Source organism: Myotis yumanensis, unplaced genomic scaffold, assembly GCF_028538775.1.
Source record: "Myotis yumanensis isolate MYYU_CA2020_CCGP unplaced genomic scaffold, mMyoYum1.0.hap1 SCAF_5, whole genome shotgun sequence".
NCBI lineage: Eukaryota > Metazoa > Chordata > Mammalia > Chiroptera > Vespertilionidae > Myotis > Myotis yumanensis.
Window position 1 is genome coordinate 92,272,322 of NW_027223756.1, and position 25,575 is coordinate 92,297,896.

The following is a 25,575-nucleotide window of genomic DNA, read 5'->3' on the forward strand; positions in this document are numbered from 1 at the left end:
ACCATTCTCCCAGGTTGTGCAGCACCTGAATAAAACCTCTTTCCTTTTGCACTAGCACCTGTCTCAGGAGTTTGGACCTCCTTGTGGGAGGTAGCCAAACCTGCATTTTTCCATTACCTGAGTGACTGCCCACCATCACAGCAGGGTGAATGGGGAGGGGTAAGAGACAGAGCTGACTGTGCTGGTCAGCCTTCCCAGCTGACTTGGAAAACGCTGGGTGGGGCAATACCTAGGTACAGGACTTCTTCTGGTTCCCTCATCACTGTATATTTTTCCCACGTAAAAATATCTTTCTTATTACTGGAGCACACATTCATGATGTAAAGAGAAATTCACTTGGACAAGAGAAATTCCCCTACCCATATTCACCCATGAGGCATATGCTCCCAACGTTTCTGAAAACACACGTATAAATATGTAACCTCTGTGCTTTGATTAGTGGGATTTTGATTCTCACTTTGATTTTCTGACTCTCAGACTGCTGACATGCTGACCACCAGGACTGTCACAGCGAAGGAGAGAAGGAAGCGGCTTCCTCGAGGGCAGGCGGAGGCAAACTGTCCCCAGTTGCAAGCTGGGTCCTGTCTTTTGGGCACCAGGAGCCTTCACAGTCTCTCCTGGTGCAGGTTGTGTGTAAATTTCAACCTGAAGTGTAGACCCTGTGATGGTTAATTTCATGTGTCAACTTGAGGGGGACTAAGAGATGCCCAGAAAACTGGGAAAACATCATTTCTGGGTATAATCTGAAAGAAATTAGCATTTGAATCAATACCCTGAGTCAAAAAGGTGGCCCTCCCCAGCGAGGGTGGGCTGCATCTAATCTGCTGAGGGCCTGCATAGGACAAACCCTGGAGGAATGAAGGGGAAATTGGCTCTCATTGCTGCAGCTGAGACAGTGGTCTTCTGCCCTTGGCCACCAGTGCTCCTGGTTCCTAGGCCTTTGGACTTGGATCGGATTCCACCACCGGCTTTCCTGGCTTACCAGCTTACAGACGGCAGACTGCAGGACTTCTTGGCCTCCATGACCATGTGAGCCAATGTGAGCCAATTCCTGCAATATCTCCTACTGGCCTGATCTCTGGGGAATCCTCAGACAGACAGACCTGTTGGTACATTGCCACAGAAGCATGTGTAAAAGGCAAAGAACCTTCAAAGCGAGCCTAAACCCAGTTTGTTGTTAGAACAAAGGGGCAGAATTCCCAGGGATCAATGCTTCCTTTTCTCTTTCTTTTAAGAAACATTACAAACACATGCCTCTCAGTGTAAAGAAATTAGAAAATAGATAAATCCATAGAAAAAAAAATAGTGTTCCTTTATTTAAAAATGCATGTAGTGTTTTACCAAAGAATACATACACTTTTAACGCACACATTTAAATCGCCTTTTTGGTTGGCGTGATGTTTGCCACTTGAAGAGAGCTTGAGGTGACATGTCGTCTATTACATCTCCTGGGACCTACACATGAAGCCACATTCATGCAGCCAGGCCCTGGCAACATGAAGATGAATATAACCTGGGTTCTTGCTTTGAAAGGTCTCACAATATGTTAGGAGAATGGTCCCTCCTAAATATAGTAGTGGGAGGCATGCTAACATTTAGAAATACACTAAACAACATGGCAACAGAGAAGTATTGTATAGAATTAGGTAAACGTTGAGGCCATAGAGGTGATTTAGGGCATCTTCCTTCTCTGATGTTAGTCCAGATACACACTATTTACTCCCATCATGAGAGAGCGTCCAGGGGCTTGCAGGTAGATTTGTGGAGAGGAAGCTCCATCTTTTACTTTTACTTTTGAGGCAGAGATGTAGGTGTTGACATTGCTGCTGAAGCCCTGCTTTGTTGGCCTCCCACCTCCTACATCTGCAGCCTTTCCACGTGTTTGGGTCAATGTGTGTCTCACACTCTAGGGCAGTGATCCTGGCTTCATGTATGCAAGCCTTGTGATTTTACCAAGCTGGGATAGACTCTGGTTATACACAGACTTCTTCCCTATATGTCCCTAGACATCTGCGGGGGATCAGCCCTATGCTAACTCTCACTCATGCTGGAGGAGAGGTGTGGTGGTGGGGACATTCTCACCTCTTCTGGAAAGTGCATTTGATGTGATATACACTTCAACACAAGGAAGTGATATGTACTGACTTAGGTTAACTGGACACAGAGTCCCTGAGACAAAGTAGAGGGCTTCTTATAGATTGCTCTTAGGAGACACACCTGTGAGAAAATAAGATGGAACAGGCAGCAGAAACTGATGAACAATGATGTTGCAGCTGAGGTTTTGCCTAATCCCATGGAGAGCTCTGGAGCTGGGACAGGCCTTCAGAGTCGTCCTAAGCTGAGGCAAGGGTGTGGTGGCTGTGTATTTCCACCAGCCTATCACTGGTTGGTTATGGGCTGCCTCCTGGGAGGAATAACCACCTTGGATAAACCAGTTCCCTCCAGCGGAAAATTCCCAGTGAGGGATGCAGCTCTGAGCTCTCAGCAGCAATAGTCCCAGTAGCAGGGGGCTGGATGTTCAGAGAAAAGGAGACCTGGGAATAACAACAGTATCCACTCCAGCCCACCTTTTGTGCCACTCAAATCTACTTACTTCTTATATCTCATCTAGAAACAGGGTCTCCAGGATTCAGATTGGTCTCATTTTTTAAGAATTTGAAGGATTAGAGGACAAACCATACCTCCTATTCTACAGCTGATCTTTTCTTCCTTCCTTCCTTCCTTCCTTCCTTCCTTCCTTCCTTCCTTCCTTCTTTCCTTTCTTTTTCTTTTTTCTTTTTCCTTTTTTTTTTTTTTAAAGGAGTGATGGGAGCTTTGTTAGTACCCAGCAGTCAGGCCAATGGGTGGTTGACAGGCCAATGGTCAGATGGTTGGACAGGCAGCCGGGAACATGTGGGCAGGCGAGCATGAACCAGGCAGGTAGGCAGGTAGCAAGCAGGGGGATGCAGATGGGAGCTGCCCTGTGAAGGGTGTGGCATCCCTCAGCGGCTGCCTGCTGGGGCCTGGGTGTGTGGCTTAGAACTGGGTGCCCGCCACACGGAAAGCCGGCCTGCCTGAGTCAGGCATTGTTGAGGAACGCAGGCTGGCCTCCCTTTGTAGCTGGATCTCCTTTAGTGCAAATATGGAAGTCGTGTCAGGAAGTTTGTGGATCTGCTTTCCAAGACTGAAGAAGAACGGGTGCTTCATGGCATCCTCTGCGGAAATCCGACTGCGGCCTTCGTACTGCAGCAGCTTGGTGAGGAGATCAGCCCCCTCCCTGTCAAGTCGGGGCGCAAGGCTCAAAAAGGCCATGGCACGGTACTGGGGAAAATTGCGTGCCTTGAACTCTTCATTGGACAGGATGCCCGGCCATGTCTCCTCAGTTGGGGTTCCCAAGATGTGGAAGATGAGGTGCAGCTGCTCCTCCACTGAGGAGCCTGGGAAGAGGGTACGGCCCATGGCCATCTCGTAGAAAATGCAGCCCACGCCCCACATGTCAATGTGGGTGGAGTAGTGCGTGCAGCCGAGCAGGAGGTCGGGGGGCCGGTACCACAGGCTTATCACCTGGTTGGAGTAGGTCTTCATTAGGATTGACTTGGTCCGGGCCAGGCCGAAGTCGGCCAGCTTGAGCTCTCCTCTCTCGTTGATGAGCAAGTTCTGGGGGTTGAGGTCTCGGTGCAGCACCTTCTTCCGGTGGCAGTAGGCCAGGCCCCGGAGCAGCTGGAACAGGAACAGTTTCACGTTGTTCATGTTGATGACATTCCCGCAGTCATCCAGGTACTGCTTCAGGTCCTTGTCCAGGCACTCAAAGACCAGGATGAGGGACTGCTCCATGAAGATGACGTCATGCAGCGTGACGATGTTGGCATGCCTGAGGTCCCTGAGCAGGCACACTTCCCAGATGGCAGTGCAGGGTGCCCCCTCCCCCTGCTCCAGTCTGATCTCCTTGAGTGCCACGAGGCTGTCTGTGAGCTTGCTTCTGCCTCTGTAAACGGTGGTATGGGTCCCCTCACTCAGCTTGTCCAGCTTGACGTAGGACTCCAGCTTCTCAAAGCCAATCTCGGACAGGCTGACATGGTGGAGGAGGTGGCTGAGCGGCTTGTTGAAGATGGGTCTGTTGAGGGCCAGCTTCTCCAGGCAGCCCTCGGGCAGCCGGCCACCAGCTGCCAGCGACTGGCGCCCGCTGATGTCCTCAGTGAAGATCTTGCTCAGGGGATGGGTGTGCTTGCGCACCCTCCCTGGTGACAGTACCTCACCCCAGGATGTGTCTGAAGCCTGGTCCCTTTCCCCCTCAGGCCCCATCTGCAAGTCCCGCTGTACCGCCTCTGGCGCAGCGCTGAGCGGTACCCACGCAGAATGAAGTTCCCCAGGGGCGGCACGGGTGGGGGCCTCTCCAAGGTCACTGCCACCTCCGCAGCCGCTCTCATCTGGTCCTATCTGTTCGGGGGAACTGTTGGTCTTGTGCATGCCTGGGCCCCCTCTGAGTGTCACTGGCAGCCGCCCTTTGATCTTCATCTCATCCATGGCGACCGCTATAACTAGAAGATCGGCTCCTCCGGGGTAGATTTCTGAAGGTTTAGTAACAGTTAGAACCCCGGGATCTGGAACAGTAACGGTGGGGGCGCGCGCGAGCAACCCCAGCGCCGCAGGGGCCTGCGCAGAGGTGCCCGGGGCAGCTCGAGGGCTGAAGCGGAGGGATCTTCTCAGGTCACCAAACCCGAGGTCCCCTGGCTGCTGGGCCCTGGCCTCTGAAGGTGGAGCGGAGGTGGAGGCAGAAACCGAGGCAGAGGAGGTGGAGGCAGAAACCGAGGCAGAGGAGGTGGAGGCAGAAACCGAGGCAGAGGCGGCATTCCGCTCCGTGGGCCAGGAGCACAGCTACTGCAGGCCATATCCCGGGCTCCTCAGCGCCAGCTGGACTCCAAGAGCTTATGGACGCTCCGAGTCCACTGCTCGCTGGGGACTCGCAGATCCTAGGGACCAAGCACCATGCGCCGCCTGCTAAGTTGATCTTGAATCTATAACTGATACTCACCATCCTCCTACTCCATCATCACTCTAGTTACCCTCACTTTTGCCTGATCCTGTTACTAATGATTATTCTGGTGGGGTTAAGCAGACACTCATCCCTGCGGGGTCTGAGCCCCTGGCTACCAGGTTCTTCTTACCACATGGCTCCTGTGTCTGTTAAAAGAAGGCCTGTGAGTATTAAGAGAGGCCTCAGTGCATAACTTGACAAAGAGATTCATTCTTTCCTGTCCCCATTGTCTAGCAGCAGCCCCATCTTCTGTGCTATGATTCCTTTCCAGGCCAGTTGGCCTGGTATGAGGACCCCAGTGACTGATGGCAGTTGCAGTTTAGCATTTAATGGACTCTTGAGATCCCAGTCAAAGTGTTCCCCTTCTGGGAGCCAGAAGTTGTAGGATTGGAAGTGTACATCCCCAAGGGGGTATGGGTAGATGGTAAGTGGGCCCACTCTTCCTCCCACGCTTTAGTTTCCTGACTCCTGTATTCTCCCTTTAGGGCACATAACACGTGTCTGGACAATGGTATCATCTTAAAGTTGACATCTCAGTTTCTTCTTTAAGAGGCTATTCCACTACACTCGTGGGCATGTGGCAGCTGAGGGTCACACTACTGCACCTTTTTTTTTTTTTTTTTTGCCATAAAGTGGGTCCATGCTGGTTAGGATTTTGTATCAGCTGAAGATATCCTCTTTGGGTTGGCCAAAGCCCTATGGTTAGAAAAGGCAAACTCATATTACATGATTTATTTATATTGGTCAAATTGAATCATTCCACCTTTCAGGGTGAAAGGAGTTGAGCGTTGCCACCAAGAGCCTAGTCCATCTCCTTGGGATGATGTCAAATATGAGGCACAGTTTTGACTTCCATGGCTAGGAGGTTGGATACTCAGTAGCACCAGTAGCTATATCAGCCGTGGTGATGGGAGTGCCTCATAGGTCCATACAGCTCTTCCTTCCTTCTACCATGATCACCCTGCTCATATGTCCATCGCATATGTATTAGGGGGCACATAACAAATACTGGCTGATGTCAAATGACCGAGTCATTCTGTCTACTTGGTTGTTTTGTGTGTCTCTCATTGTAGGTGACTAACCTGTGATGCTAAAATCTTCACATTTTGTCTCCATTCCTACTTGTCCAGCTAGATGAGCTTCCTGAGACCTTGTCTCCAATCTTCAAATCTTTCTCCTTTCAGAACTTTGGTCCAACCAGACAGTTCCATAAAGATGCCCTAAATCTATGAATATATTTATTTTGGGTCATGTGTCTCTCCACAAAATGGGAGGCCAGAGGCATCTCCCAAAGTCCAGATAATTGGGAAGAGTTCTCCCCATTGCTCTCTTTCAGGATCACTCCTGATGGGGCTGTAGAGGAATAGTAGCCCATTTCCAGCTCATGCTGACACCAAGGTGACCCATCCATATATCAAGCTCAGACTCTTTCTTCCTCCATTAGTGGGTGTAAGGGAGCCCACCCCTGATCTCTCAGGTATGACCTTTGGGACAGAGACATCAGTGCAACAGTGGTAGATGACATGGGGATTGAGATTATCAGCTCACGCAGCTTACTTGCAAATGAGAGATCCTACTCATGCCCACATGAACCTCTCCCAGCTTATAAAGAATTGATGCTGGGTTGGCCTGACTTTATGACTTGGTGAGTATGACAGAGCCAAGCTCATGATGGACAGGTCTGGCCACATGGCTACTTGATACCATTGCTCACATATTCCGTTTTTATTAGGGCCTTGTGGCAAACCAAGTCCTGCCTTTCAAATGAAATGTCTGTTGCAGATGGCATGGTCTTGCTCCAAAAGCCTAAGTATCGCATTGCGATTCCTTTTGGGTCTTGCCATCAACTTTACTTGATGTCTTTTCCAAACACAGAAACCTCTAACACCACAGGGTCTGCCAGGTTGTGCTGCCAAGTGACAGGATGCTTGTATCACACCCTGGACCTGAGGCAGAGCCCTTTCCAGGCCACACTTAAAGCTGGCCACCTTTCATGTGCCCTGGTAAGTAGGTCAGAGCAGTTTTCTAAGTATAGAATATGCTGCCTCCAGAACCCAAAGAAGACTACCAAGGCATTGTGCTCTTTTCTTAGTGGTGGGAGTTGTGAATTAGAGAATTAGTCACTTATTTGGGGGAGAATGCCTTTCTATACCCCAGGCCATTGGATGCTAAAAAATTTATTGCTGTGGCAAGACCCTGAACCACAGAGTTCATGTACAGCCTCTGGAGCACAAGTGCTTCACCAAGGCCTCCAACATTTCTGCCTCTTCTCGCTTACCTGCTCTAATTAGCATGATGGGACCAAGATGGTGGGCTAATTTGATAATCTGTGGAATGTATAGATGGGTTAGTCTCTTTGATAGCTGGCAGGTTAATCAACAAAACCTGGGGCATAACTATAACTGCAAAACTATAAAAAACTATAACTGATTTGTGAATGTGTACTGCTTTAGATCCTCTTTGAGAAAGGCGGGGAAAAGAATGCATTTGCCACAGAGATGTCTGCATATCAAGTGCTGGAGTCTTTGTTAATCTGCTCTGGTCAAAGTTACCACATCTGGCCCAGTAACTACAATTGAGGCTGGTCTTCGCTTCAGTTAGCAGTTGTCTACTATCCTCTACGATGACAGTTTTTGAGGTCCTAGCATTCCCATTGCCACCAGGAAGCCCAGTTCTGTAATGGCATCTCCTACCGCTGGTTCCAGCTGAAAGGTGACAAACACTAGTGGACATCTTAATGCTGCTGGTGTCCCTTTCCCAGCACATTCCTTATCCCTTTGGTAAATGGAAAGTCCTCCCAGCCTCCCATGGAACATGGTTAACTGGCAGGTGTTCTGCCTATATCCACCCAGTTATGCCCACTTTTCTGAGCCTTAACAGAGGGGCAGATTGGGGCAGGGATCGTGAAGGGTTCTGGCCAGGTCTTGTAGGGCACCTGACTCATCTGAGGCCTCTGTGTTCACTACTTTCTATCGCAGGAGATAGGGCCCTTCTGCAGGCCCAGAAGGTTTGGGAGAAACTGGGAGTTCAAAATTCTCAACTATATCAATCCAGATAACCACATACTCTTAGTCTCAGGGTCCTACTCCTCTGGTGTGGCCTTGACCCTGGTGTTAAGACCTCCAAGCCGAGAATCTACCTCCTCTGGGGCTCTGTTGCTCTCACGTGGCCCAGTCGAGCCAGTTCTTCATGCTGATGGCCTTCTGCTGCAGGAGTTGGAAGTTTCCCTAAGAGCTTTGGAGGAAATCCTTGTTTCACATTTTGCCTTGAATCATCTGATCATCTGTCTTCAGTGTGCGAATCAGTGGCACTCAGCCACAGCCACCAATTCCAAGGTCATTCTAGTTCCCGCCCTGCCTCTCCAGTGTTGGAGATCTTACCCAGCCAGTGCATCACCTTCCACTGGTGTCCTAACACTTGCCTCTTTGCTAGACCTTTTGCAGTTGCATCGCTAAAGCTCCCCAGAGACTACCCATGCTACACCAACCACCAGTGACGGGGTCCATGCTGCCAGCTGGCCAGGGAGTCATCACCTCCCAACTCCCACTTCATAGCTGGCTTTCCAGGATCACTCTTCTGCTAATTGGCTTAGATTAGGTTCCCTAGAAACAGACTATGAGATGGAGAATTTCATTCAAGGTTCATTGGGGATTACTTCTGGGAGAAACAACTGCCGGAAAAAGAAAAAAAAAGTGAGGAGGGCAGGTCTGGTGAAGAAAAAGGATGAGGATGAGGAGGAGAAGGAGGAGGAAGAGGAGGAAGAGGAAAAGGAAGAAAGGAAGAGGAGGAAGAGGTAGAGGAGGAGGAGGAAGGGAAGGAGAAGAAGAAGAAACTGACCTCAAATGCAGTTTCCATTGAGGATTCCAATGGAGAGCTTTGAGCTAAGATGGCCTTTCAGTATTTCCTCAGTTGAGGGGAAAAAAGGGTGAGGAAGATGCTGAGCCTTTTATTCTCTTATGAACCCATTATTTGCCACAGCTTGTCTCTTGGGAGGGTTGTAACCTTGGGAGGGCAATCCCTCACAGCAGAGGGCAGCTCCCAGGGAGGGATGCGGCCCTGAATTGTTAACAGCCTGGCACTGGACTAATCAGCTGTGCTGAGGGACCCGAGGAGGACACTGATGTGTACACTGCAGGCCCACTGTGCTCATGCTGCCCACTGGACAGCCAGGAAAGGACAGGGGTTAGGAAAAGTGAGGAGCAAAGAGAGCAAGTACGTTGTTAGTGGCAATGTCAATGTCACCTTTGTCTGAAATTATCGACCATCATTCTGTTTGATCTTGGACAAGCTCTCCAGCCTTTTTGTGCCTACATTTCTTCAACTGTAGAAGGAGATTACTAATGAGTAAAGACCCTGAAATGATGCCTAGCATATTGTAAATACTGGAAAATAAACATTGCTATTGTTATTGTTTTCATTGTTGATATTTTCAGCAATATAAACTGATTTTTTCTTCCCATCACCCTCTGACTGGGCCCTTGCCTGCCTTCCTCCTGCAATGATTTCCTTGCTGATTGCCTCTCCCATTCCTGAAAGACTCCATGCACCAGGCTCACACTGTCTCCCTTCCTAGACTCTCAGCCCTCCTCGGCCTGTGGTAGAGCTGCCCAAACCCGTCTTGTCCTCTGAAGGAGTGGGCAGATCATGTGCTTTTGATTCAAGGAGTCCAGGTTTAATTCTTAGAATCTTCACCGACTTAAGCTGTGTGACATTGGATAAGGCATCGATCAGGTCTGCGGATTGCCTTTCTCACCTATAAGTTGGGGATAATAGCAACCTGTTCACTAGCTTGTCATGAGGATTAAATGTGACAACGAGGTTAGATGCTCAGCAAACTGCCAGAGACACTTTAGTTGCTCAACAAACAGTAGCTACTGGATCTAGTAGCAGCCCTTATACTATCTAACCATTGAGTCATTTAATGCACAATTATTCAAAGCCTACAATGTGCGGGTGCCTCTAGGGCAAGCCTGTCAGACTTGTGGCCCACGGATGCATGCGGCCCACAATAAATATTTTTGGGGCCCAGCCAATGTAACGGTATGTAAGAAACATTTTAATAAAAATTTCATTACTTAGTTTTTACAATATCCTGTTGTACATAATTATTAATAATGAACTACAACATTTGCTAATGACTTATTACTATAATCGTGTTGCATTCATTTCCCTTATGTGCCTTACACGCAGGTGCACCATTTCTCTCCACTAATACTAGCAGCGAATATTTTAGCAGCCAATTGGCATGTCATTAGTCTTGGACTGACTTGTTTGGTGTGTGCAACAGAAAATATTTCATTTCTGGAGAACAAGAAAAATAGGTTTATTTGCGTTATGCTTATTAATTTGTGCAGTTATTCAGTGTCTGATAAGTTAATGTTCAAGAAAAAATATTAACTTTTATTAAAATGTTCTATTATTTTATGTTAACGATTACTCATTTATTTCAGCCCTTTGTATTCAACATGTCTCTATCAAAATAAACCTACGTTCTATGAAAATTGAAGCTTTTGGTTTTTTGTGGCCCACATGAACTTAAACTTTGTTTGGCCCATGTTAGCCTTTGAGTTTGACATGCTTGCTGCAGGGGACAGGGAGATGCGGGAGCTACAGCCTTCCCTCAAGGATGACAGGAGTTTCCTGGAGCTTTCCCCAGCCTGCCTCGTGCACACCTTCCATCTTCACCTCTCCCTCCTCGCTAGGCCCACCGCGCATAGCCATTTGAACCTTTGTCACTTCTCTCTACATCTCCCTGCACACAGGTAAAGCTCTCCAAGCAAACTGTGAGCTATTTGAGGGGAGAAAATTCTCTATTTCTCTTCACCCCCAACCCAACACAGAAATGGGCACATGCTCTGCGCTCTCTAAGGATTTGCGAAGTAAGTTAATAAATGCGTATTTATAATGTTTAGTAACAGAGGCATTTCCACTTTGCAGGTGAGGAGACCTGTCTGAGTCATATGGTTCTTGCATGTGACATAAAAATGCACCTCCTGCGCAAAGTGCTATTTGGTGAAATTTTTGTTTCAGTTTTGAATGCATGTCATGTCTGGGTTGTGGTGTCAAAATATGTTTCTTACTGGGGACCATAGGAAAAAAAAAAGTTAGAAAAACACTGACAGGATGAATGACAAGGTTCCCAGCGCAGGCGCTGAGTCCCCTGGACAGAACCAAAGAAGACAGAGGGTACCAGGGCCCTTGCCCGGGAGGGGCAGCCTCTGGGTTCAGCAAGGCTTTCCCAGGTTGGTGGGGAGTAGATGAGACAGATGCTCAAGAGAAAGGATGCCCAGAGCCTGAACAGACTCACCCACACCACTCATCGTCCAGGCAATGAGTGCGCACTGCGGGCGCACCAGAAAGCCGCACGTGCCTTCGCCTCAGAAAGACACAAAGCACTTAGGGCCCTGCAGCTGCTCAAGATCTTCCTCTAGGGATCCCGTTTTCTCTAGAGCTTTAGATTGTAATAGAAGTGCGATCACCTGTAGGCTCTCCCCAGTTATTAACCTGAAAAGACAACCTGGAATCATAAGCCTTGGGAGATTTGGTGATAATTCCTTGGTGCAAGATTTATATACACAGCTTGACAATTATTGAGGAGACCCCAGGACAAAATCCGTGAAATAGAAATTGGGCTAGGAATTCTAGGACAGATGGCCTCCCGTCTCCAGGAGCTTTGAGATGAAATTCAGTGTCCTAGGCCCAGGGACCTGGCGAGAAGGAAGCAGGGTGCCTGTGCTGGTGGAGGACACCCTGGGGCTCTATTCTGCACAAATGCTTCCCGCCTTTCATCTGGGACCCTGGGTCCAATGCCTGGCTGTCTGTTATTTGTACTCTGGAAAGTGCTTTAATTGGGAAGGTGAAATACAATATTAAATGCCCCTTTTGTGCCCAGTGAAAGGCCTCTCTAAAGCTTAGCTTAACTCAAAGAGCTTAAATCAATAGCACCAGCCCATTTTCTAATCATAGGGAATTTAACAATGATCAGGAAAGCCATTGTCAGTCTGATCTGTGGGACCATTAGGAGTTTAACTCTTGGAAAACAGCTTCCTGTCACACTTACATACTGTTATCATATCAAATGTCACTCAGAAGGGTATTAAAATCCTTCTTTAGAGAGAAAGCGTTACAGAGGTTCTATCAAAATTACTCTATATGCTGATGAGCTGGCGGCTGGGGGAGAGCTAAGACAAGCCTGAGGTGGAAGGAGGGAATTACTCTCTAGTTCAGGAAGTCTCTTGAGACACCCCAGCCTGGGGCCTGGAGAGTTTGCTTTTATCTCCAGCAGCCCGAGCACCCCCTTGGGCTTGGGAGGGCAAATCAGCTCGGTCCTTTGCTGGCTGGGACCCTGGAGGACTCCTAGGGAAGGCAGAAGGCACTGGCTCCAGCAACCCAACCCCATTCATTATCAGAGATCCATGATGACCTGGCCTTAGTGCCCTAGTGCCTGGCCACCTGAGCTCATTATGTGCCGCTGAGGATTCCAGCAGCAGAGGGACCTTTTGCGAATTGAACCCAGTGCTGTGATTTTTAGGAATTACATTTTCAGAGAGAACCACGTAATTGGGGAGGGGTGTGAACAAAGGGGCTAAAAACAATAAAAAAGAGGAACGGGTAGAAAAGCTGGCGAAAGGGGAGGAGCAGGGTGGCCCGGGCCCTCTGCACACAGGGCTCTGCCAGCTGCCAACCTCTTGTACAGCGAAGGAGAAACGAGTGTATCTGGGCTCAGTGGGCCTTGTCCCTTGTAAACAAAGATTCCAAGGTAAATTAAAAGAGAGTTTTATTTCAATATGATTTGCAAATCAGGCATGTGTGAACTGAAGACATTTCCAAAATGTAGGAAATAGGGCTAGGTTTTTAAAGGCAAAAGTTGCAAAGAGCTGATGGATAAAGAAGGGTTACTAGGGGGAAACAAGGCCACACACTTCTATCATTCATTTTCTGGTTGGTGGGCTGACTCAGTGGTCAAACAAGTGGAGTCCTGAGATGAGAACAATGAGTAACATAGGATTGGGTGTTTATCAATGCCCTAGATCCAGTCTAGGCTTGTAGGGCAAAAGCTCTTGGGTTACTTATCAACAGAAGTCAGCCAGTACGAAGAGACTGTTCTTCTGCAGGCCGTTTCCAAGTCCAAGGAGCAGGGTCATGCTCTGTAAGCAGCCTCAAGTTCAAACTGCAGAAATACAGGGGTTGGGCCACAAATATGATGTTAGCATTCCTCAACCTGTTGTGTCCTCACATCAGACATTGTTCCCCGTCTCTGGCCAGCACCCTGGGCTGTGGTGTCTGGAGTCCAGGGTCTTTCCCAGGCCAGGGCCACTATGTCCAGAAGCAAGCCTGTCACAGGGGGCAGCATGCTCACTTGGTAGGAATGGGGATTCTCATTCCCACTTTACTTGCTTTAGGAGTTGAGTCTTTTAGTCACACTCATGGGTTTTAACCCATCTGGCTAACACAGGTAGTGCAGAGGTCAAAACACTGATTTTATATACAGTGGGGCCTTGACTTACGAGTGTCCCGACTAATGAGTTTTTCAAGATACGAGCCGTCTCTCTGCCGATTTTTTGCTTTGAGTTGCGAGCTAAAATTCGGGTTACGAGCCAGCTTCAGATACCCCACCGCTAGTTGGCGCAGCGAATGTCACAGTGAACGCCACAACATCAGCCCAGCATCACGTGTCTCACTCGTTCACTTTTTGATTTGACATACGAGTAATTTGAGTTACGAGCTCTGTCACGAAATGAATTAAACTTGCCTTGTAAGTCAAGGCCCCACTGTATTTGGAAATTCAGAGGAGAAAGGGTAACTGAGCGCAGCTGGTAAGTGGCAGCCTGAGGTCAAGACCTGGCCTGGGGCCTCCTCCAGCTGAAACCAGACAACTAATGGGTCCCGGCTGCCTGTTACTACTTGAGCCAATTAAGCAGAGACAGGGTTGAATCATGTATGCGTGTTTATTCCAATAATGCTGGCAGTATGGGAGAGCAGCAGGTCACCCACGAAAATCTGCTCTGTCCCCCATATAAGCCAGCTGCTTCTATTGGGTAGGAGGATAAAGATTGCATAGGAAAGTGGGCAAAAAGAAAAGAATGGCTATGCAATAGGAAAAATAAAAGGGTATTACAGACATAGGCAAAAGGAATAAGAATGGATATAATGGTTACAGATTACAGGCAATGCGGGCTGGGGTTACAAAGGGTGGGCGCCTCCGGGACTCCATTGTTTTGACAATAAGGTTGTTAATCTTTCCATGATGATAGGTAGTTCTCAGATAAGGAGGATGGACCACATTCCAAGATTAACTCCCAGGTCCAGGGTCATTCAACTCTCAGCCAGGTCAGAATATGCTTTCTTTAATCAGAACAAATCACGGTTAACTGAGCATGATTAATATTTCTTATAACTATAGCTAGTCCCTACTGTTCTATTTCTGCCCCAAACACAGCCTCTCTGTACAGACTGCCTGGGCTCGGCTCCATGTCCAAAATGAGACTCTGGTTCAAGCTTCGTCACCTACAAACTGAGTGACTGAGGGAAATGTCACAATCCCTCTGATCCGCCCTTTCTTCTATGAAATGAGGATAATGTCTAATTTCAGGCTTAAATGTATGTACTGTTTCTAGCATGAGATCTGGCACTTCTAAGTAGTCAAAGGAACTGTTACTAATATGCTTCCTGAAAAACTACCACAAAAAAAGGGGGGGGGGCGGAATCTTCAAAGAAAGTTGGAAACAAAGGAATGAGGAAATATGACCAAGTTCTGATACTGGGCTCTGTTGGAGATGGCTGCTTGGGGACATCAGGATGTATGCCATTGTCACGGGCACAATGGTATCTAGGTGGAGAGGGATAGTGATCAAGTTACAGCACGTTATAAATAGACAAAGGCCAACCTTAAACAAAATCTCGGTTAGAGGTGGCCACAGACAGCCCAAGCCCTCCTCAGCCCCAGGGGCCACACCCAACCTTGAGATATCAAATTATCAAAGAGAACAAAATATTCTTATTTTACTGTATCTTCTCAATTATCAATGTTGATGAGAGGGAGCAGAGGTATTGATAATTCAAAATAACAGTCAGCCAACACATCTTGTATGCTGTTCTTCTCCAAGCTGGAGAGGGGCTTTGTCTGGCTATGGCCCCAGAACCAGAGTGCCTGTCACATGGTAGGTGTGTTAGGTACAGAAATAGAATATTGGGGACTAGCTATTAGTTATGAGAAATATTAATCATGTTCTGTTAACCATGATCGTTCTGTTCTGATTAAAGAAAGCACATTCTAACCTGGCTGGGAGTTGTACGCGTGCCCTATCCCCCCATCCCCACCTCCCTCAGACCTGGGAGTCAACCTTGGAATGTGGTCCATTCTCCTTACCCATTCTGCCCCAGCCCAGTCTGTAATCTCTGTAACCATTATACCCATTTTTATTCCTTTTGCCTACGTCCCCATGCCTATAATACCCATTTTGCATACCCATTCTTTTTCCTTTTTGCTTACTTTTGTCCTACCCCATATAAGCACCTGGTTTATGGGGCAGGGGGGCAGCGCAGACTTTTGTGGATGACCTGCTGCTCTCCCATACTTTCAGCATTATTGGAATAAACACGCATACATGATTCAACCATGTCTCTGCTTAATTGGCTCAACTAGTAACAGGCAGCCCGGACCCATTTGTTGTCCAATTTTATATGCTCAGTGAATATTCACTGACTGTTGAATAGATTCATAAAGTAGACCGGGTTGGGTTAATAAGATTCTATTATTTGATGTTGAGTAAGTTGACTTAAATTGCAGTTTTAGGATCATAAAGATGTGCAGTCAGTTCTTGGTTATTCTCGCTTTAGTTTATAGGTGCTCCTAGATCATCTCTCAGCATCTCTCTTGCTGCTCATATGCTGCCCATTTTTTGCCCACTTTGTTTACAACCTATAACCATGTCTAAGCAGAGACCAGTTCAAGCCAGATGATGTTATGAAAGTCTTGGCTCTAGAAAAAGCCTGTATCTTGGGAAAGTTGGGGTGGTTGGGTAAGTGGGGTCGGAGGTGGTCTGTACCTGGCCATCTGTTTTCCGTGGTCCTCAGAGCCAGGTAAAATTGAAGAATGAAAGGCAACCCACACTTCCTATACTCTCCCATGAATTGAGAGCACTGGCAATCTGTCTGGGGCCACAGTAATTGAAATTAATTGGATTTTAGAGATAATAACATTTATGCTAATGTGGATATCGAGAGGAGAAAATACTCAGGGAGATAAGTACCTAGGAGAGATGGTGAAGGAGAATTGGCAGTCACAGCAGGAGAGAGTAGGAGTCCTGAAGGGGGAGCTACTGGGGTGGGGATGAGGGACAAGAAGTTGTACAGAAACTAGGAGGGTTTGGAGAAGCCGGAGAGGGGCAAAGTGTGGGAGGAGGGAGAAGCTGGAGGACCTCTCTGGGTATTAATAGTCATGTTAACAGTGCCAGACATTCTTTATTAAGTCCTTTCTATGTGCCAAGCACTATATGTTTTAAATTCATGTCATTTTATCCTCACAACAAACTCATGAGGTGGGTACTATATGGGATTCCTTATTTTACAAAAGAGATAACCTAGGTTTAGAGGGGTTTTAATAACTTGCTCCAGTTTGCTTGGCCAACACATAGGCAAAGTAATTTACTTTTAAACTCTGCTCTATACCACCTCTCATTTGTCCAAAGCTGGCAACAAAAGAGCAAAGAGGACCAGGAGAGGTGAAATTCTGAAACAACCTAAAGAGAGTGATTTTGCCTGAAGGAGGGACCTAGGACCAGAGAGAATAAAGATGTTAGATAGCAAACCTTCCACAAGAAAGAACCTGGCTTTGTAGGTTTGTCCCTGGCTCTTGTACCACCAGTGGTCTGCCTGTAGGGCTCTCCATAAAAACTGTAAAGTGTGTGTGTGTGTGTGTGTATGTGTGTGTGTGTGTGTGTGTGTGTGTGTGTACATGCCCATGTGTTTTGGGAGGAGGATCCATGAACAGATGGTGGACTGCCTGAGTATGGAGCCAACTGATCCTCCTGATGAAGCAAAGATAACTTGGGTGTGAGCATGAGACCACCACCCCATCCTGGTCTATAGGTAATTGACCTCTGAACGTGATCTACACTGTGTGAAAACACTTGTCAGCTTTTATTACCTGTCGAGCTAGAAGGGGCTTAGTGGAGAGGACAGAAAGGGATGGGTAGAGAAAATGTGGTCTTGGAAGAGAAGCCCCATATCACATGGGTGATGGCAGCAAGAGTGGGAGGGCATCGGGCTGTGACGGTCCTGCCTGGAGACCAGCACACTAGTCTGTCAAGGTTCCTTGAAGGTTAGGTGGCTGGAATGGTCGGCCACCTTGGAGAGAGACACCTGGGCCTTCTGAGACACCTCGGCAGTGTCTAGCAGTGCATTGTGGAATGGAGAAATTTTATAGATAGAGTTGGACTCAATTAAGCTTAAGCATCCACTAGTTGAGTGACCTTAGGTAAGTCACTTGTCTCTCTAAACTCTAGGATTCTCAAGTGCCAAGTGGGGATACTGATACCTGCCTTTCGAGTTTTCTTGGAGTTTCCAAATAATGACCCAAACCACTGCCTATTACAGACATTCCATGGAGGGGGGTTGGGGCAGGGGTATGTGTGGGATGTGCTTATCTTTTGACCAGATGGGGGAGCAAACCCCAGCAAATTTAGGATTCTTCTTTTTCCTGATTTTTAATATTTTTTTCCTCTGTATTTTTAAATAAGTCCCCTGAAATCTGAATGTTGACCTCCCAACCCTATTTCACTCAGATTTAGGTCAACATTGAACTTTTCTGTTTCCCAAATGGAAGGCTATGTCATTACTAATCCATTTGGACATTTCTTTCCTTTCATTTTTGAGCCTTTTTTAGTTACTTATACTTGAAAAGGTCTAAAATGTACCTTTAATCTTCTTGTCATACAGCAAATGGCCATGTCTAGTTTTCTTTTTATAATATAAAGATTCTTTATTCAGTATAATTTTATGCTATGGCAATATGGAAATACTAATTCTTTTCTCTATCTAGGTTAAATCATGGGACTCTTCTTGCATATTTGAGAGAGATGACAAAATGGTAGTGAGATTAACAAACACTCAGCCTATTAGATCTGGTCTGAAATGGAATGATCCTCACACTGATTCTAAAGTCATGGTAAGTGTCAATGCCATGAAATCTTCTTGGCTGGCCTTCCAAGCCATTAGGAAAGCCACTAATCAGTGTCTGAAGCCTGGAGACCCCAGCACAGCTTCCGGCCACCCTCTCCATCCCTGAACCATGCCACTGCCTTGTTCTCCCATTCCCCTGGGTCTTTGTCTCTGGGAAGCCATACAGGGGCCCTACACATCCCATCTGACCTTTTGAGGCATAAACACAGCACCATAATGACAGTCAATTAAATAAAAAGGCTGTCTGTCCCGACACCGCAGCGCCCTGAAAACAGTGATGACTGCTAGCCACTTAGAAGCAATGAAAAGCATCAAATTGGGGAGAAATTGCAGTGCTGCTCTTAAGTTCAATTTTCCTGGTAGCTCAATTTTCTAGCTTTGCACTTTCCTAGGTAAATCACATTAATAGAGGAGCAGGGGAGCCTGGGGAGATTGGTGGTAGACAGGCAGACGGTCCTTTGGAATGAGAGCATCTCATACTGACCCAGGAGGGAATAGGTAACAGGTACTCTGGACAAGCAGGTATTCAATGGTATGAGAAGTCCTTCCAATGGAAGCAGGAGCAGAGGTCCTCTGCTGGCAGAGAGTATCTTCGTTATTGCTGTCAGGGTGTCTGTTAACTACCCCATCTATCATTTGTTCAATGCCTCAGTGAAATTAGCCAACTGCGTATTACAGCAGAGTTCTGATGTGCCAGTCTCCCCTGGAAGCATTAAGCTGTCGGCTGTTACGCATTCTTCCCACCTGCCACTGCCACCCCTTTTGACTACCCATTAATGACCTTTCATTTGCATCAGGGAACAATGAAGCTGTTGGCCAATTATGTGAAATTACAGGTGCTCCATCGGTGCCCTGGTCACTGTTTACCTTCTCTGCTGAAGCAGTGGGCTGAGTGGATTTATATTTTAAACATTACTTGACTTTTGCCATTTCTGGATGGAAGCAGTGAAATTGTAGCTGGCACAATGAGCCTCCACCTTTGGCTTAATAGACTGGCTTGTGCCCAACCTGGATGAGAGTATAAAGTCAGTCTGGACGGATCCCTTAAGGGATCCTTTCAGCTCATAAACCATGAGGGGAACAGGGCATCTCAGAGCACAAGAAACCTGCCTTTTCTATCCCAGGAGGCTCTGCTGTGGCACATTTTGAGATTATCTTGGCATGCCTCCCCTGGGAGGCTTCTCTTACCACGGAACTATTATCACAATTATATTGATTCAGGAAAAAGGTTTGCTTATACGTTTGAGCACAACTAAATGCCTAGTAATCTCCTAGGAACTGACATACAAAAGGAGAGGAAACCAACACTGATGGAACATTTATTACCAGCCACGCACAGTGTTATGTGCATTTATGTTAATTCCCACCTAGCCCTGCAAAACAGGCATGAAACCTGGTTTTATAAATGTGAACTCTGAAGCGTTGATAGTTAAGGAAATAATCCAAGATTAAAATTCTAAAGACCATTACTTTTCTCATGCCCAAGGGGGCAGTATTGAGCAAACTGAGAAAAATGTACTCAGGTCTTGGCTCTGCCACATGTTAGCTGAGTTACCATTGGAAAACCATTTATCCTCTCAGTGCCCCAAATTTATCATCTGTATAATAAGGAGAGGGATACTGTTCATCTCTAGGATTGTTGTGAGATTAAATTAGACATCATAACAGCCTTGGGCCCATGGAAAGTAATCAATGACTGTTAAGACTTTTTCTTTTTACATATGCTATTCAGGGAGAAAGCTAAAAAAAAATCTCAAAAGAGAAGACAAGATATACTCATGTGAAAAAACTGGGAACATAAAAGCATTGAATTTCAGAACACCATTTATTGATATTATATATGTTTAAATGGCATGGTACAGCTCTTAGTAAAAAAGCTTATTATTAAGGCAATACATGGGTAGTGCAAACACTAAAAGCAAGAAGAGTTAGATGAAGGAGAGATCAATACTGAAGTCATAATGAATGACAATCACCTTCTCCCTAAGATAGCTTTGATTTTTTAGAAAATCTTTTATTTTTTAAATAGGCAATACATTCACATGGCTCAAGTATCAAAATGCTTACAAATCCGCAGAGGGAAAATTTTCCCCACTTCTCTAATTTTTAACTCCCCCAATAGTCTTCCCCAGAGGCAACCAGTGTTATCAGCATCTTATTGGTGCAGAAACAGATTGTGTTTATAAGCAAGTACATACAAATAATCTTTCTTACGCCTTATTATATTCTTTCTGGACTATTACTTACATCGTTATTTCACCTAGAAGACATTTGAGAGATTAATGAGTATCAGTATATACAGAACTTCTTTTTATTCTTATACCAGCTTGACATTCTTTGTATGCATATGCATTATAACTTCTTAAATCACCGCTGACAGGTATTTCTTATATTTTCAATCTTTTTCCACCAGTCAAAATGCTTCAGTGAAGAATCATTTCACATGTGTGTGAGACTAATTAGAAGATAAATTCCTAGAACTAGATTTTTGGGTCAAAGATTCTGTGTATTTGTAATGTTGATAGATATCGCCAAACTGCCCTCTGTAGAGGTGCTGATGGACCCTCTGCCCTGCAGCTTAGAGAGGACTTGTTTCCCTACAGCTTTGCTATCCTAATGTTTTACAAAACTGTTGGGTTTATGCCAGTCTGATAGATGCAAATGGTATCTCAGTGTCATTTAAACATACATTTATCATATTAAGAGGGAGGTTGACCATCCAGTCCCATGTTTAAGAGTATATTTTTTCCCCTGGAAAATGTCTCTTATGAACTTTATCCTCTTTCTTATTGACTTGTTCTCTTTTACTAGTATATGTGCTTCACTTATATTTTCCACTTTGTTATTTGTCCTTTAACTTTGATATTGTGTTTTTTTCCCCATGCAGATGTTTTTGGGTTTTGTATAAACATCAAATCTTTTAAACATAGTTACTTAATTCCTTGAATTGATTTAGAATTTTTTCCAGTGTGATTGTGGGCCTGTGGTTCCCTTCTGAATCCCTCCCAACTGTGTAAGAAAGTCCCAAAAGATTTTTTCTGTTGTTCCATGACTTTGCTTTAGAGCAGAGGTAAGGCCCATCTACTGCGTTCCATACATTTTTATTAATGCTGGGAGCTTAATAAATATTCAATGGATGAATGGAAGAGTGGATACAAGGGTGAAGGAAATACTGAGTTGCTGAATTCAGGCCCTGACAATAATATAGACTAGACGTTTTTGGATTCAGTGTATCTATCCTTGGAGAGTGAGTTAACAATGCAGTATACAACACCCTCACTCTGTAAATGGCCATTATGCTAGTAGTTACTATGCAACAGGTAGAATATAAGGAGATCTTTAAAAAGGAGGGAAGGTATTCAGACAAAACCAACAAAACTTCTTCAGCACGTTGGACAGCACCAGGGTAGGAAGGCCTTGGACAAATACATGACTTCAGCAGTCCCCCCTTATCCACAGTTTTACTTTCTATGGTGTCAGCTGCTGGCGGTCAACCACAGTCTGAAAACATTAAATGAAAAAAATTCCAGAAATAAGCAACTCAAGTTTTAAATTGCAAGCTGTTCTGAGTAACATGATGGAATCCCTGTTCCGTCCTGCCTGGGATGTAAATCATCCCTTCGTCCAATGTGTCCACACAGCATACACTCTGCTCATTAGTCACCTAGTAGCCACCTGGGTTGTTAGACCGACTGTGTTAGTATCATAGTGCTTGTGTTCAAGTACCCCTTATAGTAGCCTAATGCTAGGTCACAATGCCTACGTCTTTCACCTCACTCCATCTCATCACGTGGGCATTGTATCATCTCACATCATCACAAGAAGAAGGGTGAGTACAGTACAGTAAGATATTTTAAGAAAGAAAAACAATCACATAACTTTTATTACAGTATCTATACTAATAAAAGGGTAATATGCTAATTAGACCAGGAGACCTTCCGGGAGACCTTCTGGACATCCTTCCAGACAAAGCCATGGTGGCAGGGCCAAGGCAGAGGCCATTAAGGGCAATCAGGCCAGGAAGGGAGGGCAGTTGGGGGTGATCAGGCCAGCAGGGAGGCAGTTGGGGGTGAGCAGGTTGGCATTGGGGGGCAGTTGGGGGTGATTAGGCTGGCAGGGGGGCAGTTGGGGGTGATAAGGCTGGTGGGGGGGCAGATGAGGGCAATCAGGCCAGCAAGGGGGGCAGTTGGGGACGAGTAGGCCAGCAGGCAGAGTGGTTAAGGGCCATCAGGCAGGCAGACAGGTGAGCTGTTAGGAGTCAGCAGTCCCAGATTGTGAGAGGGATCTCCCAGATTGGAGAGGATGCAGTCCGGGCTGAGGGATAACGTCCCCTCCCACCCCTCGGGCACAAATTTTGTGCACCGGGCCACTAGTATATATATAAAAGCCTAAGTGACCATCCAACCATTTGACTATTCGACTGTCCAACTGGTAGCTATGACATACAATGACCATCAGGGGGCCGGCGCTCAATGTAGGAGCTGCCGAGCTGTGGTGACTTGGCAGCTGCGGTTCTGGGGTGATGCACCCGGAACCAGAGAGGAGGGAGCCTGATTCTGGGGTGCGTCACCCGAGAACCACCCTCTCACAATCTGGGACCCCTCAGGGGATGTTGGAGAGCTGGTTTTTGCCCAATCCCCGCAGGCCAGGCCAAGGGAACCCACTGGTGCATGAATCTGTGCACTGGGCCTCTAGTATTTTTATAATTTTCTATTTTGTTGTTAGTTATTGTTGCTCATCTCTTAGTGTGCCTAACTTATATATTAAATGTTATCATAAACATGTACATATAGGAAAAAAACAGTATATATAAGGTTTGGTGCTACTTGCATTTTCAGGCATCCACTGGGGGGTCTTGGAATGTATCCCTCACAGATAAGGGGATACTACAGTAAAGGATTACTTTGGAGGTGCTGAGACTTCCCCTTGTAGCATAGGGTAAAGTGCTACCCTCTTCTGTAGAATTGAGTGCTGGGTTTTCAGTGAGCGCCCCCTCTCCTCTGTGATAGTTAACCCTGGCCTGTTCTTTTGCCAGTAGCTATCCTTTTGCTCCAGACCAATTTTCAGGGCTGAGCATTGTTTATAGAACACACTAGAGGCCTGATGCACGAAATTCATGCAAGAGTAGGCCAGAGTAGGCCTTCTTTCCCCCTGCTGCTGGCACTGGCTTCCCTCTGGCACCCAGGACCCGGGCTTCCCTTGCAGCCCTGGCTTTTGTTCGGAAGGACGTCTGGAAGGATGTCCGGTCTAATTAGCATATTATGCTTTTATTATTATAGATAGTTCCTGCTCTTGTCTATCTGACACTGAGAAATGATCTAATAAATCATGCTCACATGGTAATGACTGCTACTAATTTATATATGTTACTCTTTAAGTGCAAAGAATGCGTCTCTTATAGAAAGGTTTTATATAATGAGAAAGTTGACAATGGATGCATTTGTGCCTGAGGAATTTGGTTCACACAACTTAGGGTATCTGACTCTAGTAAGCAGCATTCTTATTTGTGGTAGATGAACCGCACACAGATCTTTACACTGAAGAGAAAATGAACACATATATAATAACAAAAGCATAATATGCTAATTAGACTGGACGTCCTTCCAAACACGACCTTCTGGACAAAGCCAGGGCTGTGAGGGAAGCCTGGGTCCTGGGTACTGGAGGGAAGCCCCGGCCCCCCGTGCCAGAGGGAAGCCAGTGCCAGCAGCCGGGGGAAGGAAGGCCTACTCTTGCACAAATTTCGTGCATTGGGCCTCTAGTCTCATTATAAAATGTCCCTTTATAATTTTGATGTCATGAGATATTTAGGGATGGGGGAGAGCAAGGGCTATCAGACTCTGCAAAGATCTCTGTGATGCTCCTGATGGCATTCCCAGAGCTCCTGCTCGCTCACTGTCCTGTGAGGCCAGGAGTAAACTGCTCATGAGGCATGCCAGTTCTGTGTTTTATTTAATCTGATCCATTTTCAGCACCCTTGACCACATATATACTTTTTCTTTTCCATTCCTGGTCCTCAGGCTGGAAAATAGGGTTTGACCCTGCCTCACCAACACACTGCAGAGCATTTTACGATCACCCTGAAGAGCCAGGTTAGACACTCGTATTTACGTGGCTAAATGCTCAGCCTGTGGAAGCTGTGGCCCTGATTTCCAATGACGGCGTGTGTTTACTCCTGCTCAGTGTATGACACCAATGGGAGGGATGTCTGAGGACTTCATCCGACGGTGAGAGAACTTCCCAGAGGAGCATCTGATACTGAGGCTGACGTAAGTACGTGTGCAGGTATATTGTTTTCTCCAATAATTCCAAGAGAGGGGGTGGGAAGTGGTGTCACAGACGGGCTGCCAAAAATGCTAAGACCAAGTTTCTCATGGTGCTTTGATACTTCAAATGACTTAACCTTTGGGAAAAAAAGACTGATGATTATAATCTTTAAAAAAAGGTAGGGGGTGGGACCTGAGGAAGGAGAAACTAACATCTAATTGAATGCCCGCCTCTGTGCTGGTTTTTAAAATGTATATTAACATCAATAATCCTCACAATCTTATGACTTAAGTATTTTTTTACATATTATAGTTGAGGAAACAGATTTTGAGAGATTAAGTAATTTTTTCGAAGTCTCAGTTTAGTCTACAGTAGAATAAATCAGTCTCATTACAAACTCATCTCACTATTGCATCTTACGCCTCCCCTTTACACTCCCCTGTTTTAAAGCTGAGCAAACGTTGACTCAGGAAAATGAAGTTACTTCCTCTTATTTCTCAGCCCTGAGCAGCAGGAAGCCAGAGAAGAGAAGCGGGGAGTCCTTTCATCTTCTTCCTCTTGCCCTTCATGTCTCTAATGATGGGTTTTGATCACCACAGAGATTTGCTGTTAACATCGCTTGGATCCCCTTTATGACAGGTTCCTTTAAGTGATATGCACTTAATGAGTTGATAAAGTTGTTGCAGTTTGGAGCTGCGATGGTTGCACAAGGTGGAGAGGGCTAGCTTCTTCCAGTGGCTCATTGCGTAGCGTGCCACCCGATATGCAGGGGGCACGCCTGGGACCCATGAGTGCATGTGTGTGTGCCCAAGTACGTGTGTGTACGTGGATGTCCAGAGACCAAGCATGAGTGATTCTTTTTCTTTTTTTTGTCTGTTGAGTGATTTTTGCCAGCTAGACCACTCTGCGCATCCCGGGACGCTTAAAGAAGTTAGTGGTCCATAAAGTAGCCACGAATCTCCCAAATGAGGCCGTTTCTATGGGAAATGGTAACTGGGACCCTATCATGAGTATGCCAGGGTTGTGGCCTCCTCAGTGTTGTTATGACATCTTCTGAGTCAAGTCAGGCTCTTTGCACTGCCACCTACAGCTGGCGTTTGGAGACAGGCTTC

At 46.2% G+C, this 25,575-nt stretch overlaps 1 protein-coding gene across 1 annotated transcript; it reads right to left on the reverse strand.

The window, feature by feature from the left end:
* Positions 1-3,015: 3,015 nt before the first annotated feature.
* Positions 3,016-4,515, reverse strand: CDK16 (cyclin dependent kinase 16). Its single transcript, XM_070414073.1, has one exon. It carries the CDS (start codon positions 4,501-4,503, stop codon positions 3,016-3,018), a length of 1,488 nt encoding a protein of 495 aa, XP_070270174.1. The 5' UTR covers positions 4,504-4,515.
* Positions 4,516-25,575: the final 21,060 nt, after the last annotated feature.

What these genes read in the sequence shown, in the direction of transcription:
- CDK16 (XM_070414073.1), bottom strand. Translation starts at nt 4,503, where the DNA reads ATGGATGAGATGAAGATCAAAGGGCGGCTGCCAGTGACACTCAGAGGG.